This window comes from Drosophila nasuta, chromosome 2R (genome assembly GCF_023558535.2).
Source record: "Drosophila nasuta strain 15112-1781.00 chromosome 2R, ASM2355853v1, whole genome shotgun sequence".
NCBI lineage: Eukaryota > Metazoa > Arthropoda > Insecta > Diptera > Drosophilidae > Drosophila > Drosophila nasuta.
Genome location: NC_083456.1, coordinates 13,967,616 through 13,985,608, shown reverse-complemented (window position 1 = coordinate 13,985,608; position 17,993 = coordinate 13,967,616). Strand labels below are relative to the sequence as shown.

The window sequence follows — 17,993 nt, the reverse complement described above, 5'->3', positions numbered from 1 at the left end:
TCCCGCAGGCACATAGTCCTAATACCCCTTTACTATGTGGGTAACGGGTATAATTATAGAACTAAAATTTAAACATTTTATACAATATTATCACGATTTATCCGTGATCCCTCCGCGATTCTTTCACGATCCTTTCGCGATTGCTACTCGGTTATTGAACGATCCTCAATTCTTCCGAGATCTTGCGATTCTTGAGCGTTCTTTCGTAGTAGTTCTTTCTCTCGAAAAAATACATTTTTGTTTTACATAACTCTTAACAACTCACCAATGTATCGAGTGGATATTTATTCTTGTGAATCCTTGGGAGTCCTATCGCAAATAGAACCTATCGTAGTTTTGTAGTTTTTGAGATACTCTCGTATTTGTGATAATTGGCCATTTCTCTTGGCCCTCCGAGCGAAGTGTTTGATTTGTATGTATATATTTTGGAAATTGGCTTCCTCTACTCATACAAATTTCTAATATAATAAATAAAAATGACAATTGATTTTGATAATACTTTTTCTTTATTAATATTTTTATTGATTTTTTTTTTTGTGTGTTTTATACATTTTTTGTTGTCTGATTTTGTTGATTTTTTGTTTAGATTTAATATATATATTTTTATGTATATATATAATTATTTTTCCAGCATATCCTTATCGTGATACATCTCACCCGCAAATACAATACAATATGTGTGTGTGTGTTGGTTTGTATATATAGAAGATATACAATAAAAATGTCTATACAATTAAGGATACAAAAGTGGTTAAATTTAAGCTTAAAGTATAAATTATGTCTTCCAGTAATTAATAGCAAGAGTTATTTCCGTTCTAGACACGATAGTTTGTTAGATAGATAGATAGTAGATGGATAGGATTAAAGTATAAATCATAGATAGTAATAGTTTAAAGTATATAGTACAATTTGAAATCACTTTTAACTTAAGACTATGCAGCAAAAGCAGGTAATATAACCACGTCTCCCAAATAAAAACGCCAAATCATACAAAAAAATCATATTTCGCTGTTGTGTCAAACAATAAAGTCAATAACAAAATCGCAGCAATTCGCAGTTTTGAAGGTCTTTTGGAAATCAATTAATGCAAATCATAAATGTTGCGGGGCTTAATCCATTTTCTAATCATTGTTTGAGCTCTTCATATTTCTCGCCTGGTAAATAATTATTTTGTTTATCCATATCATTTTCACTTTTGTTGTTGTCCTGATTTGTATTTACTCACACTATGTATTTCATGTATACGCATATTATATAAATTTTTGTCTCATATATAATATATATTTATGTATTGTTGTCTGTTATTGTATCTTTGATTAGCTAATGGAAATAACGTTTAAGAATGCGCTCGTGTTTCTTTGTGTTTGTGTGAGTGAGTCTCTGTCTGTATATATATACATCAAAATATGTTTTTTTTAATTGCGGTTTGTATAGTAATTATAAAAATGAAATTTAGCTACCTTCCGCTATTGCAGTTCGCATTTTGCAACTTAAATCAATCAAAAAATACTAGCACTTGCGACTGACCACTGGCCGTTATTCTTCTGCTTCTTCGCTCTTCTCCCTCTGTCTATATCTCTCAGATCTTTCTCTATGTTTGTTGTTATCACTTTTAGGCTGCCAAGGTCAGGCCAACTAAGCAGAAGAGCCGCACAAAGCCTTATAACTAGTTTTTATACAATGTCTCATTGTTCTTTGTTAATATGTTTTGAGTTTTCTTTTTTTTGTTTTGGGAATTTGGATGTAGATGTGGATTGTGGATCTCGATAGAACGATATTGATCCCTGACTAATGCCAATTGTTGCAACGCCTGTGTTGATCCTAACGCACTCGTGAAGTCGGTCTGCAACAAAGAAAGAGATGTGAATATAGAGCACATAAAAAAGAAATACAATTACATTTACTAACCTGGATGATGGGGCGACACTCTGTCTTTTGGGTGTATTCGGTGCGGTCGCCGCGGATCCAGCTCGACTTATTGGTGTGCGTGCACGACCAGCAGATGTGGGAGTGGTTGCTGTTGTGTTTGCTGATGGCGGGCCGGCGAGACTATAACGTTTCGGTTGCACAATGCGACTGGGCGATCGAGTGCTGCACTTGCCACTGCTAGCTGCATCCTGTGCGCTGCTGACTCTGCAGATTTGTGGGGAGGAGGAAAGATTAGCGGGCGAATTTTTAGATTTCGTTGTGACAGTCTTTGGTGCACGTGTCGGTGTGACGTTGGCTTTGGCCGCGGCCGTGACTGCGACACGAGCAGGAGAGGGATTCATATTGGTGACACTGGACCGAGGACTTCTGATCATGCCCAAATCATCATCAAATCAAAATAAACATCATGCAGATCAAATGATACAAAAGGTCGAAACCGAAAAGAAACAGAATTTAGCAAAAACATATTTCCAAAACCAAGAATTTCAAATAAATCGCAATCGATTCTACGACACTCACCTTCCCGCTGGATAACTGACTGGTCGTGGTATGCGCGACTTTTGTGCTGAATTGGAACCCGTCGAGTTGGTTGACGTGGGCGTGGAGCCACCGCTTTTGGTTGCCTGCTCACTGGCCAACTCTTTGAGCATGCTGGAATCCTTGCTCATCAGCTCCCATTGGATCTGCAGCCGCTTGAAGCGATTCGTCTCAATCTTGCGCTGCTCCTGCACATCCAATGTCTCGCGTCGCTGCAGCGCCGCAATGGAAATGTTCGGCGAATTGGGCGGCGTTGAGAAGCGTTTGGCGTGCTGCTGCTGCTGCAGCTCCGACTCGGTTGCTGCTGCAACGTCGTTAAATGACACCTTCTTCTGCTGGCTAAGCACACGACTGACCTCCTTCTTGAGTGCCGCCGCATCGTATTGCACCTGCTCGCCGGAAGACTCTAGAATCGACGCAATCTCCGCGTAATACTTGAGCTCGGAACGCGGCAATGAAGCGAGGAAATTCTCAGCCCTGGCACGCGCATCGAGATCCTTGCGTGACAATCGCTGCTTCGTTGGCGGCTGTGTCTGCACCGCATGCTCCTCCTCTTCAAAGACCTCGGCCAGCTCGTCCGTGGAGCCGAGCGCATAGTTGTACGGCGGCTCCTGTAGACTGCGACGCTTCTCCAGCTTGGTCAGCTGCTGCGTCTGCTTGGCCTCGATCATGGAGTTGCGCTTGGATCGCGACTGCGTGGAGTTCGCTTTGCGTAGAATGCTGCGCGGCATGGGATGCGATGGAGTGTGAGGCTGACTCGATTGTCGGCTGGCCGGACTCATCTCTGCACCCGAATCCATGCGCTGTTGCTCATACTGATACACGTACATTTGCTTGAGCGGATCGGCATCCATTTCGGAGTCGGTGAGCAGCGTGGACGAGCCACGATAGCCGGAGCTGGGGGGTTGACTAGAACCCGAACTGGATGCCTCATCCATGGTCAGTTGGGTCTGCTGCTGCTGCAAGTTCTTGGCACAATCGCATACATTCGACCGATTGCGGCGAATGGGCGGCGACATACAGAAGAGCGGTCGCTGCGACAGCTCCGCATCGAGTTGCCCAGATATCTGTCGCACCTCAGGAATGTGTTGCAATCGCCGGCGATACTCCACGGGCAGCAGCGTGGCCAGAGAATGCCAGTCCGCAATGTGCTTGTAGTCTAATGTCTTGAACATTTCCTGCTCATTGATGGTCTGGCTGCTGCGTTGCTTCTTCAGCGAACCACTCGAGCTGGAAATGCCGCCAGCATTCTCCAGTGTCATCTTATAGTTGAACGGCGAGAAGATGACCTCGGTGCTGGTGTTGGTCTTCACAAAGCCAAGATCGGGCAGCGCGTAGTTCGGATAGATGACATAAATGGGCGCCTCACGCTGCTCGCCCAGGTTGTGCAGCTTTGCCAGAAAAGAGGGCGGCACACACTTGTATCGCTCACTCAGACTACTGCGTGTGGTGCTCAACGAGCCGCACGATGTCTGCATCGAGCGGGTTATCATCTCCGAGCTGGAGGCGCACGACAGTGGACGCCTTGACTTGGCGCCGAGTGGCACCTGAGTCAGCTGCTCCGAATTGCTGGCCTCCGACGAATGTTGGCTGCATTGCGTTGACGTCTGCGTCTGTGTGTTGGCCGCCAGCTGATACAGTTGGGGATTCCGCAGTGGCACGCTGCGTCGCCGATGGGCCGGCGAATTGGTGGCCGTCAACGAACCCGTCGAACTAGAACTGGCGCCATCATCGTAGAACACTGCATCGCAACGTGTGCGCAACTGACGCTTCGGCGTGGACGCTGCCTCCGCCTCATCGTAGTGCTCATCGTCCTCATGCCGACTCACTGCCGAACCTTTGCCCGAGTCATTCATGCTCTTCTTGCGCAAACGCTTCTCTAGGGAGCTGCTGCTGCAACTGGAGCCGGCGGCATCGCTAGAAGGCCAACAACCGGAGGAGACGTCCATGCTGGTCAGAGCACAGGCTTGTGCCTCGTCTGGGGCGCCGGTGCTGCTGCTGCTGCTCTTCTGCTTAATGAATAGCTTGACTAGATTGAAGGCGGCCGGATTGGAGTTGCCCGACGACGCCGAGCCGGAGATGTGTGCTTGCGATGCAGCCGACGAGGACAAAGCGCAGCTGCAGCGATGCTTGTGCCGATGCGAGTGATGATGATGATGTTGGTGTTGCTGATGCTGATGCTGCGACTGTTGTGGTGTTGGCGTCGCTGCATTCGCCAGCTCTTTGTGCTGCTCCGACTGATCTGTTGACTGCTGCTGCTGCTCTTGTTGCAAGCGCTCTGATATGGACACACTGATCGAGATGGGCATCTGGCACATGGGCAAAAGGTTGCGGGAACGCGACGTGCACGACTCCATGGTTGATGTGCTTATGGCCTGCGACACATTCAGTGGTCCCGACTGATCCTCGTCTTGTTCGCCACTCCCACTTTGTAGCTGTTGTTGCTGCTGCTCGCGCTCTCGCTGCAGACGATCGCTCAACGCAATCGCACGCTGCAGATTCGGCAGGCTATTGCTCTTCCTTACACTGCATTGCGGCATGTGGCGTGTGAGTGTGATTGTTTCCGTCGTTGTGCCATCGTTGTTGTTGTTGCCCGACGGATACCTGCGAGCGGGCGAAACAAGGAGAAACGAGCGTCTTTACAACACATCGCAGACACATCGAGTGTGTGTTTTTTTCACATTACAAATTGTTGTTGGCGGAAATTTTGCAGGATTAATTTGTTGGGCGGCAGAGCATCGCAGTTGCGGTCTAATCTCTTATTTCGTGACTGCCTGACGGATTTCAGAAGTTAATCCCTTTAGCGCCATATGGCGCTAACTTACAAGCAAATATAAACATGGGAATTTTACGATAAAGATGGGACACCGTTGCAGAAAACTATGTCTATCTTTTATATGATCAGAGCTAATAAGTAATAATATCTGATCAGAGCTAAACAAGTTGTTTTAGAAAGCTAATCAGAATATTTGGTTATCAACTGCTGAGTCATGAGTAATTCACTAAATATAATATTTGAATTTACTGAAGGAAAAATAGATGCACGTTAAACGCGTTTTTTAAATAACTTTGCTTTATCGTAATTTAATTAGAAAACATTGAAGCGAAGGAATATTTATAATGTCAAATATAATGAATTAAGAAACTCAGCAGTTAATACAGTTAACTAAATATAATATAAGAAAATAGGATACAACTCTTTTAGAAATTTAACTGAAGGAAGAAAAAAATCAAGAAATGTTTAGAATATCTAATTTGAATTCAAAAGCAACGAAAAAATCAAATTTAACTATAAAGCATACGAATAATTAACCAAAATTCTATTTTAGCTTTGTATCCCCTCTAAAAAAAAATCTAAGCTTTTCGCTTTGCAAATTTCAGCTGGCATAGGAAATGAGAGCTTGAGGTCAATTGTGCCAAATGTGCTGCTTCAGCAAATGCATATTCATATCTAATAAATGCGGTGGCAGACCCCTTGTCGAAATTAAGTGAGCGAAGGGGTTGTGTTGGGGGAAAGGGGGTCACAGAACGATGAGCTGCGAGAGCTGTTTCTCATTTTGAGTGTGTGCCACATAAATGAAAGCTAATTGAAATAAATTGAAATGACCTCTCAGTTAGTTGCAGTTTAATCGAGCAGCGAGGGAGGAGAGAACATCCGCAATGCGAAGCTGGACAGCCCAAAAACCAATCTCTCTCTTGAGTGAGTGTGTTTTTGTGTGTGTTGGGGAACTTTACACTTACCGCTGCAGCTGAGCTTTATTGGGGGGCCCGATTGGGCGACTGGCAGAGCAGCTGAAAGGATTGTGCCGATCGTGACATGGATACCTCCAGGGCCTTGTTACGTTTCACAATGTCATCCAGATTGCTGTGCAGATTGATGCAGTTCTGTTTGTTTCTCGCTGCAATGTCGCATGGTTCCGCTGTAAGCAACAAATAAAAATGTAAGAATATAAGCTAGGAATAAATTTTAACCAATACTTACCGTAGAAACTGTCGTCGGAGTAGAGAACGCTGCCCTCGAATGCGATGGTATAGTTGTCCTTGTTGCAGGTGAGTATAATGTCGCCCTCGTCGGGATACGCATCCATATCTAGAGAGTCCACTGAGATGTGCGACTCCTTGACCGGTGAGAAGAGCAACTCCGATTTGCAGAAGGAGTTGTCGATGAGCTCATTTGTTGATGTTGTTGAGGTTTGCGACATATTGTGCGACATCTGCTGCATGTTGCACATCATGTTGCTCTGTTGCTGCTGTTGTTGCTGCTGCTGTTGTTGTTGTTGCTGCTGCTGTTGTTGGAATATCAATGATTGCTGCAGACGACTGTTAACACCGCCCAAACTCTTGCAATAAGCGGGCAATTGTGAAAGCAGCGAATGTATGTCCTCAGTCCGGAAACTCTCCATGTCCGCTTCGGCGAGATTGGCATCCAAATTCATGGCCAAATCATCGTAGTAAAGGGAGCTGAGTACGCTGCGCTGTAGACCGCCGCAACAATCCCGGTAGCCGTAGTCCAGGAACCACTGATAATCGGAATTGTCGTGAGTAAAATCTTGCGACGAGGCCAGCGAACAATTAATATTGTTGCCACCAACATTACCACCACCACCAACAGCTGAGACGCTACCAAGTATACCACCACCACCACCATTGACACCACAAAGCATCATACCACCTACCCCATGCTGCTGCTGCTGGACAGGCTCATTGCTGCGGCCACCAGGCGTTGTTGCATTGCTGTTGTAATCGGATTCGGGTGTTGCCACATTTGTTGCCGCCATTTTTTGCCCCTGTTGTTGCTGCTGCCCAAATTGCTGTTGTTGTTGTTGATGTTGCTGATTGCCGGCGTTCCACACAAAGTTATTGTTGTCCAGCTCGTCGTAATCGCAATCGTCGTCAAGGAACAAACTGTTGCTATTGCTGTGTGTGATCACGCTGCTGATGTTGCTCACCTGCTCGTTCAATATAATGCTACGCAGGGCGCTGTTATAGCGATCCAAATTGCTCAGCACAATGGCCACATTCTGTTTGAGGCTCTCTTCGCTCAGTTCCTCGGCTTCGGAGGCTAAGCTGGCATCCCGCTCACCATCATCCTTGAGCTCCTGTTGCAGTTGTTGCAGCTGCTGCTGCTGGCAATATTGCAAGTGTTGCTGCTGCAACAGGCGATCGTTCAGCTGCTGTTGCTGATAGCGCTTGCCAGCCGTTGTTGCATGTGCAGCAAATAGCGAATTGTTGGGGCTATTGAGGGGCTTTCGATAGTGCAGCGGGGACTGTGGTGCCGACCCGGGGCCGCTGACGCTGGCCAAGATTGTGTTGTATGCAGCCGTGTTGCCGTTGTATTGCTTAACACCACCGACTGGCAACAGTTGCTGCTGTTGCTGTTGGGCTAAGTTTAAAAGCAGATGGGGATGCTGTGATGCGGTGTGATTTTTATTCTTATATGGCGTATGAGTTGCGGGTGAGTTTTGTTTAGATAGCGGTTTAGATAGCGATGTATTGTAGTGATGTTCGTTATGGTTGTTGATGTGGCTGCTACTGTTGATGTTGCTGATGTTGTGGTTGTCGATATTTGTTGAGAATTCTGTCATGCCACGTCGAAGTTTTATTCCTGCAAGCAAATCAAAAGGGAAATTCAATCAGATGTTGAAAAGTGGTAAATTTTTAATTGGACATATAAATTTTGATTATAACATTAAAAATGTATTTTGTTTAGCTCCTCTTTTTCCCTCTTCTTTCCCCAATTAATAACAATAACAACAATTATATGTTAGACTACTTTAAAAAAAAAAAAAAATAATACTAAAAAATATAAAAATTTAGTATAGGAGGATGCAGTCAATTAGTAAATCAGTCACAGCAGTCAGTCAACTTGCCACAATTCCATTAAAATTACACACACGTATTTTCTACTAATACGCATTAGCGTGCCGCGCGTTTTTAAGACATAAATGTGACAATTTCTTTGCCGTCTCTATGGAGCATGAAATGTTTCAATTAACTTTTATGATTCGAAAGCAGCGCAGCCTGGACAACTTGGCACTAAAGTAGCTCACATTATTCTTTATGCCCAGGTATAGGCAATAGGCCCAAGGCTATGGCTATAAGCATTATTTTTTATACCCGCGAGATTTTTACGACTCAGACCCCGAGAACTGAGAAGGGACCTGGCACGGCCTATCAGCCCATAAAAATTTCACTACGAGCTGCTCGCATGTTTTTTTTTTAACATTGCATCGTCGCGTTGCACATGCAACTGTCTTGGCTTTTGGTCGCCCAATTAAAGGTTAAAGTTTAAGCAGTTACGTTGCAATGCCGTGTCAAGCGCCGGTAACTTTCTCCAAAAAATAAAGAAATGCAGCAAATAAAATAAACAAATTTCCAAACCGAAAATGCCGCAGTGCCATCGACTGCACACGACTTTACATACAAGAATATCTTTAGACGAGTCTCGGTATCTTTTTTGTCGGGCATTTATAATTAACTTGCTGTGTAAACAAATGTTTGAATTTTGGGGGAGAGAGATCCTCCCAGAAAGTGCGACAGCGTCTCCTGAAAGTTTCTCAACTGTCTTGCATGTCACTAAACCTACTAGAAAGCAGTTTAATTATAGCAAGTGGATTTTTGTTTAAAGACAGACTTTATAATTATTTTGAATCCATTAAAACTTCTCGGAATTGTATTTCAAAAAAAGATAGATATAGATATTTAATGGGTATCATAGAGAATAAACTTTACAAAATGCATTTTAATTTGAAGCATTTGGAGGAACTGCAATTTCTCGATTTGTTTTAATTAAATATCCAGATTTTCATTATTGAATCTTTTGAAAAAAGGAAAATAAATTAAGTGACAAGCTCTTTAAAATATAGATTGATTTCCTAGTTGATAATCTAGCAGAACTATTTTCATAAACTTATTGTTGTTTTAATATACATAAGAAATACAATTACTTAAGTTGATTTAATAAAATATAGATTATTTTTGTCTGCTTTTCTATGCTCACTCTCTTCAAACATCAAACAAGTGACAATCCCTGTAAAATACTTCCCCACATTCCCCTGCATTTGAGAGCAAGACCAACGCGTGAGCTTATAGGCAAATAAAATGCTGAGTAGCCATACAAAAGATACTCTTGGGTGTGTTCGTATGCTTAATAGGGTATTATAAATACAATCACACGCAACACTCGCATGTCTGGCAATTTGAGTTGAAGAGTTGTGTTGAGTTGAGTCTGTGTTGTGGAGCTCGGTTGGGTTTCATTACGATCAATTATGGACGCAATTGAAGGTTGTTGGAAAGTGGAGCTTAACAAGAGATAATATTGGTAGAGCTTTTTGACAAAGTAAATATTTGAAAGGGGAAGGAGAAGGCGAGGTGGATAAACACACAATTAACTAAATTAAAGTTTACTTTAAGCTTAAGCGAAAGACGAAAGTCAAGAGACTTCTTTTTGAAGCTGCCCACCTTGAGTGTTGCTGTTGTTGTTGTTGTTATTGTAATTGTTTCTGTTGTAATTAATGTTGTTTTTGTTGCGATTGTTATTGTTGTTGTTCAAATAATCATTGTCATTATTGTTGTTGACATATTGTTGCTGCTGTTGTTGTTGCTGCAGGCGTTGTTGCATTAAATACTGTTGATTGCAAGTCAAGCCTGCAGTTGTTGTTGTTGTTGCTGCTGCTGTTGTTTTGGGCAACACGACGCCCTGTTCGCGTAATTGCTGTTGTAGGCGTCGGCGCTGCAGCAACTGCTGTTGCAGCAACTGCAATTGATGCTGCTGCATGTGCTGATAGTAACGTATCTGCTGCAATTGCTGCGGTGTTAGACCCATGTTGCTATTGTGCTGTTGTCGCTGCTGTTGTTGTTGTTGCTGCTGTTGTTGTTGTTGGGGTGCATAATAGTTCTCCTTAGAAGAACTGCTGCTGTCACAACCGCTGCTGGTGCTGCTGCTGTTGCTGGTGACAGCAACATGTTGCCAGCAAGGCATTGTGTTGCCGTTGTCATCGATGTGGGGGCAGCAATCAACGCCAGCTGTGGCGCAGGCCGGGCAACGTTGCCGTCGTTGCACTTTGGAAATGTCTACGAATCTCATGATGAACGCTAAAAGAAGCAACAACATCGAGTTGCAAGTGCGACCATCAAATGTTGCTGCAACAAATGTTGCTTGTTGCTGGAACTGACGTCGACGATATTTCTGCTGTTGCTGCCGCGGCTGCTGTTGTTATTTTTGGCCCGATGATTGTTTCGACCAACGCAGTTTGCTGCTGGAAAGTCTCTGTTGTTGTTGTTGTTGTTGGTTTCACTTGTTGCCAAGTTGTTGGCGTTTTCGGGGCAATTGTTATTTATATTTATATTTTTGGATATTGTCTTGTTTTTTAAGGGTTCAACTCAATTGATTGTTTCCACATTTTATTTTAGTTGCCGATCGTTTTTGCTTTTCATTTACATTTTCATTTCGATGCACTTTTCATTTTGATTTCAACGTAAAATTTGTCTATTTTTAAATATTGTTTTGCTTTGCTTTATGCGTAAGTTTTCTCTCTTTCTCTGTCTCTCAATCTGTGCGTGTACAGTCACAAAGTTAAGTTTTATAAATACACATGCACATGCACATGTATTTATATTTTTTCTTGTTTTCTCTCTTTTCATGTTGTAGCGCGAACGCATATAAAACTTATTTATGAGTTTTTCTGCAGTCCCAACGAAATGTTTTCATAAGCTAAACACAAATTCTCAATTATTTTTGGGGCTTTTTCCAACAACTATTTGGAATTTGGAAGCAGCGTTCAGATTAAAAACTTTTCAAGGCAATGGGTAAAAATGACACGATTTTGAATGGGTTTCATGCAGAGATAGAATGAATCATTCTGATAGTTAATTTTATTGTTGGCAGTCGAAGCGAAATTTGATTAGGAGATTCTAAAAATCTTGGCAATCAAAGCAAAATTCAATTCAATATATAATTCTCAGATAGAATCTCAGAAGATTGTAGAAATATATATTTTTTAAATATTTAAAAATGTGAGAAAATATTTTAAATATTTACTGATACACCTCATATATTAAAAGGTTGCAAATTTATAATGCAACTTTCAGCCTTTGTTCACAACTTTTGGGTTTCATCCCAAGGCAAATGCAAATATCGATTCCAGTTTCGTGTGGCAACTGCTGCAAACTGGCCATAGGTGCCACATTTAGGGGCAGTAGCCTACTTTCGAGTGGCATAAATTGCGCTAAATCGGCCGGAAAAAGGAAATGTAAATCAGTTGCAGTTGTGGCTCGCCTTGTGGAAACCTTGGCAACCTTGTTGCAACCACATCCAAGTGATATTAGCCAGTTTAGTTGTTTGCTGTGGGCTCGTCTAAAATTAAACCAAAAGACTATTTGGCTAAGTTCATTATTAAGCAGACCAGAGGCAACGTTTTCGTGTGTGATATATTGTCACAATATTTGGCTTTGCAATTGAAATGTATTTAGAGCATAAGCAGAACGAATGCGAATAAAGCGGCGAGCATAGTCAATGTCGCCAACAAAGACAAGGTGCCAGGTGCTTTGACATTTTTGATGTATGACATCAGCAGGAATATAGAAAAGATATACAGTATACAGTCGATACTATAGTAAGTAGTTATAGATAGATATAGAAGATGCAGACTTGCGTGTGCTTTCCTTGCTTTTGGGGTGCTTTCAAGGAAAAGAAAAGACTGTGGTCTCAGACACGCCCCACATAATTGCCGCACAAAGGAAGCAGCGAAAGTCCTGCCGAGACAAGGAAGCAGACAAGCAGCAAGTAAGGGAATATCGAGTGGTGGTATCACGACTTAAACGGAGCGCAAACGCAAAAACTGCTTGCAACAAGGAGCTGCCTCATTATATGTAGCTGTGTGTGTGCGTGTGTGTGCGGCAACAACAATAGAAGTGGCAGCAGCAGCAGCAAAATGGCTGCCGATGGCCAAAACGAGTGTGTTGCAAGTGTGAGGTTAAGCTAACTGGCAGCTTGCGAAGAGCAACGCAACGTAATAGCAAAAGCCAGAGCAGAGGATGGGAGGGAGGACGTTGAAGCATCTTTTGCACACTCAATCGATAAATTCAATGGCTGCCGCCAGGCGAGTTGTTGCAAGTAATCATAAACAGGCAAAACGCATTCGCATTCGCATTCGCCACATTCGCACTCGCAAACCGAAGTGAACTGTACTCGTTTAGCGTTTGGCATTTGGCATTCAGTTTACACCTTGGCTGGAAATAGATGTGGCACGAAGTGCGTGCTACAGTTGCAGCCTCAACTCAAGGTACCGCCTGTTGGCAATTAAAATCGAGTGTGTGTATGTGTGCCTTGTTGTTGCCACATGTGCCACGTGAAGTTCAATCACATTTTGAACTTTTTACTCGCTGGACCAAAATGTGCATTTCTATGGCGCGTGCATCGCACATAGGCAGAACTTTCAGTTACTTTTGGGTTTTCTGGCTGACGTCAGGGCTCGCGAATAAACTGCAAGCTCTCTATTCTGTTCTGCGGCATGTGGCATGCTGCGTTTTAGTTCAACGCACTTGTTGGCCTACATTGCAGTTGCAGTTGCAATTGCAATTGCATCGCTGCCTCTCTTCGTCGTCGTCTCTTTTTTCAGACACAATTAAATAAGCCAGCTAGAAAATTTATGCATCGATGCAAGTAGAAGTGCCAAAGTTTCTGTAGTTGCAGTTGTTGTTACATCTATTTTCTAGCAATTGCAATTACGAAATCACTTTGCGTGTAATGCGGAAGTCGTCTAAAAACAAATGAAAACAGTGTCGATTTCTCTGAGCAATAAAACGAAAGCAAATTGCAGCCAACGGCTTATCAGTGTGGCAACATTTTTGATTTCGAGCTGATAAGATAAACTAAAGCGCCCGCTGTCAACTAGTAAAACAGGCACGAGTTTAAACGAAGTATTTGATAATGATAGAAATGTGTATATATAATGATAGAAATGTATAGATATAGTAGCTATAGCAGCTGGCTGGGGTGATTTCATTTCCAAATGCAGCAAATTTATAACAAAATTTGTGACATTTCCAACATTTCTTTCGATTGCAGTCACAAAACAGTTTGTAATCAGCTAAATAAGTTCGTCAACCGGCGACAGTCTGGAGCGATAAGGGGCTGAAAGGGGTCTTTGTTACATTTGCACACAGCAGATGAGTTGCAAACACACATTCAGAGAGAGAGACGCACTAGAGTCGCGAAGATGGTGCGTCATTTTTTTAGCATGGCAATTGTATCTTGCGGATAACAGACTCCGATGTGGCGTGATGTTTGCCAGCACATACGCACGCACGCATTAATTATCCTTCATTAAGAGCACAACGCAAGTTTTTAACTAAAGATACAAATGTATCTGCCATCAAAGTATTCGCTTTGTATATATAAAAAAAGAGCACACTACACACACAGTGAAATATACTTGAAATGAAATCAGTTTTCACAGCGAAACACACGACAACGACGCGCCGCACATTTTCACGGTAGCACAAGCCCAAGGAGACTGATGGAAAATAACGCGAGCGAAATGCGACGACTACAAAGCGACGACCGCTTCGACGATGTGCGCCAGCCAGCCAGCAGCAATCTCTCCCAGCTGCCTGTCTCTCTGGCCTTTGTGCATGTGTTTGTCTGTGTGTGTGTGTGGTGTGTGTGCTTGGGGCGCCTCCCAGGCCAAATGCAAACGAAAAGAGCCGAAGCAAATGGAGAGTGCTTGCTGTGTGACGTTGAGAGTGGAGCGCATTCGATGCCATGATTATACAATGTGCAACAGAATTAACCCCAAAAATACATATATTGTAAAAGTTCTTGTGTGTGTTCTTTGCACAGACATGTGTTAAATTAATACACTTGATAGTGAATATGATTTTGGACTCTCCCACAGACAAATGAGGCAAACGATAAACCATTTGCTCAAGTGGCAAAACAAAAAAACCCTCATTTAGGTCAGACAAAGAGGGAGAGAGGGAGCGTTTGTTCGGGGGTGTAATGAGTGCAGTCAGTGGCTTCCGGCAGGATATATACCCGACATAAGATCGTGATCTGATAATGCGCATGTGCGCGTGCCATGACTCAATAAACATCTGCGGCGCAGACACTCGAGGGGGGCACGAAGTGGGTGCAAGTGCCTCATTAATGATGGGAAGCGAGCGCACAAGACTGACTTTTCCTAATAAAACAATTACAAATGCGCATAAATTGTGAAAAGAAACTCAATAAGGGCAAACACGCACTCTTACTCTCAGTCGACATCGAAGTTGAAGTCAAAGTCGTACGTCATTGGGAAATAAATAAACAACTAGACCCTCCACGATCGACATTATCAGTCACAACGAATAACAAATAGCATAACAGTCAAAGAGCACAAAAATCGAACTAAAACATTCGGCTCGCAACAACTTGTGTGTGTGCAATAGATACAAAAGTATCTTACAGCTACAACCTATCAAAAAAAATTATACAAAGCAACAATAACAATCATTTCAAGAGCGCAAGACTTTGTTTACAATCATAGAAAAATATCTCGCAACTGCGAATAAGAATAAATAATACAATAACAACTAGTATTTAAAGAGCAGAAATATGGAAATGAGTTTGCCAGCGAGAGCAAAACTTTGTTTACACAGATAAAAAAAGAACTCAGAGAGTGAGCTGAATAACATATCAAAATATCTAGCATAACAACACTTTATTTTGCTATTTTTTTTCGCTTTTTTCATCGAGAAATAAAAACAATTACAATGCTCTCATTTCATTCTTTCAGAGAGATAGAGAGAGGCTGCTACAACGCCAGCAGCTGAGCCCCCAGGGTGAGGTCACTTTCATAATCCATAAATTGATATATATATACATATATAATGGATATGGCAGACACAGCAGCCAGACAATAACGAGAGCAACTGACAATTTATTTACGTTAATAAATGATACGCATCTACAACTCAACGAGTGAAAATAGCGAGACGGAGAACAAAGAGAAAAAAACACAGCATGCTTTTAGGTGCTACACAAAAATAAAATGAGAGCAGCAAAACCATACAAGAGTTTAGATTGAAATGGATTAACAAATGTTAAATTCGAATATGAAATGGATTAACAAATTAATATTCCAATATGAAAAATAAACATGAATAAGAAAATTTATGAATGCTTAAAAATTAGTTCAGCTTTCAAGTTTTCACTGTATTTAGACACATTTATTGGCTTGGCAACTTGGTGCCTTACTTATAATCAAGTTTCGTTTTCCCCAATTCGATGACTCATCAGCTGCATTTCACAGTCATCTATGAACAATTTCAGTTTCATTTCCCTGATGCCCCTGACACTGTAGCCGCTGTCTTTGCCTCTGCCTCTGTGTTTTAGTAAATGGCGACACAACGAAGGCAAATTAGCGCACAAATTTTCTCGACCACCCTCGGCTTCTGTTGCAGAACATGGAGGCAGGCTTGTGGCCTCCTACTTGCCAGCCAGCGCGTTTTTAATTGCCTCGCACAAAAATAAATTGCTGAAGTAAACAAAAGCAACGCCTGCCACCGCATTCGAATGGTGTTTGCGGTTGGTCAAAGTTTTCACATTGCGCCAACGCCGTCTATAGTTACTAATCCCCAAGAGGTCAGATTGTAAATAAAGAACTGTTCCCTCAGTTTTGTTTCCTCAATCAATGTGCAGTAAATAAATGAATAATCTGTATAAAATAATAGTAGTTTGTATTAAGAATTCATCCCGCATTTTGAGCCAATATAGGTAGCACTTTATTAAAATACAATTCATTGATGTTATTATTTTCAAAAAAAAATATATATTAGTTTCAATCAATAAATATAAATTTAGTATTATCGAATTTACATTAAAAATTCGCCACGCACTTTACGGAAATAAAGGAAAGTTAAAATTATGTATATCAACATGAAATTTATATATAACTTTTGCGTCAGATGCCAAAGGTTTCGAGTTACAGTCAAGCGGTGGATGATAAATGAGCTAATGCGTTCTGCTCTTAAATATTTTCATGGCGACAGGCGCACTTGAGAAAGATATTTAATGACATATTTAATATCATAACGGATCGTAATGATGTCAGCGCCCAAGAGAAACGAATTCCGCTTACCGCTTTCCCTCTCGCTTTACGACTCTTTGGCGATCAAACAAACAGCCAAAGGGTGATCTGCCCCAGTAGACAACGCCACATGTGGCAAACAAGCTAATTAAGGGCGTGTTGTTAAATTGATGCCTCTGTTTATACTTGCAACATTTTTTCATTTGCTCGCCAAGAACTACTCGCTGCTTGTCGGCATTAATAAAATCGTTACCAAATTACTTTGTTGTCCATGCAACATTTCAATTAAATCACAGCTGATAATAGATGCGCTTGTCAATTTGGAAAGTCGAGACAGTATGGCAAATGTTGCAACATCGCTTGACATATTCCTGTTGGCAGTCAGGGACACACACACACAGTTGCCACATGCTGCAGGCAGAAAAAACAACAATATGTTACATGTCAACTGGCATATTGTTGTCGATAGCGTAGCAAACACAACACACGCCGCATATCCCATGTCCCATGCCACATGCCACACAAAATACCAAAGATATTTCCCATAAAGAAATTGCGCAAAGTATTTTTTGTTTGGCATCAAAGTGAAAGTCATTTGCCATCCATCCGTCGACAACTGAAAAGTGCGTAATAACCGGGTACTTACGAGTCTGCGCAAAAGAGCACTCACTCATACCCACAACTCGCACTCACACTCACATTCAAACCTGCACTCGTCGTCATCGTCATCAATGCGGAATAGTCTAGCCGGTCCATAAGATAAACCTAATCAATCCAGCGCCGCGCCGCGGGACCAACGCAACGGGGCGGTGCAATTACGAGGCGACTCAACAACATGACAGGCAACAAACCCAACTGGCAACACATGTCTGCAACTGCAACATCGATTGTCATTTAGCGACAAATATGCATACATGCACTGTGAGAAAATTCTCAATGTGAATTCAATTTGTATGAGAAATCATTTCAATAATAGTTGTCAATTAAATAAATCTATGAATAAATTATGTCCAATAAAAAATTATAATTCCTAGACTACTAAATAATATAATCATTTTATGTATGAATAAATTTCGTAGATTCTGATGCTTTGTTTTTCATAAATAAACAATGAATGCTATTCTTTTTTTTTTGTATAGTTAATTCTTACGTGAATTGTTTCTAATTTAAAATTATTATTAATTTTTTAATAAATAAAGCGTTGAAAACGTTTCAAAAAACTGAATATCAATATAATAGTCAGTAAAATTAATCTATGAATAAATGGTTGACTCTTTTGTAATAGGCTCCAAACACTTTGAAGGTAAGATTATATTTTAACAAATGAATAAAACGTTGAATCCATTTTCAAACCTATACTCTTTCTCTTAGTGTAGTTCAACTAATTGGCCGTCATTTTCAATGACTCTTCGAATCCGTGGCAAAAACAAAATACAACCAAAATATTTCAACAGACTT

At 41.8% G+C, this 17,993-nt stretch overlaps 1 protein-coding gene across 1 annotated transcript; it reads right to left on the bottom strand.

The window, feature by feature from the left end:
• Positions 1–517: 517 nt before the first annotated feature.
• On the bottom strand, positions 518–13,969 carry LOC132784988 (putative mediator of RNA polymerase II transcription subunit 26). Its single transcript, XM_060790926.1, is given in 8 exon segments — positions 518–1,843; positions 1,909–2,295; positions 2,449–5,103; positions 6,197–6,386; positions 6,449–6,986; positions 7,143–8,071; positions 9,928–11,019; positions 13,902–13,969. Coding segments are annotated over 7 exon segments (5,373 nt in total). The 5' UTR covers positions 10,580–11,019; positions 13,902–13,969; the 3' UTR covers positions 518–1,821.
• Positions 13,970–17,993: the final 4,024 nt, after the last annotated feature.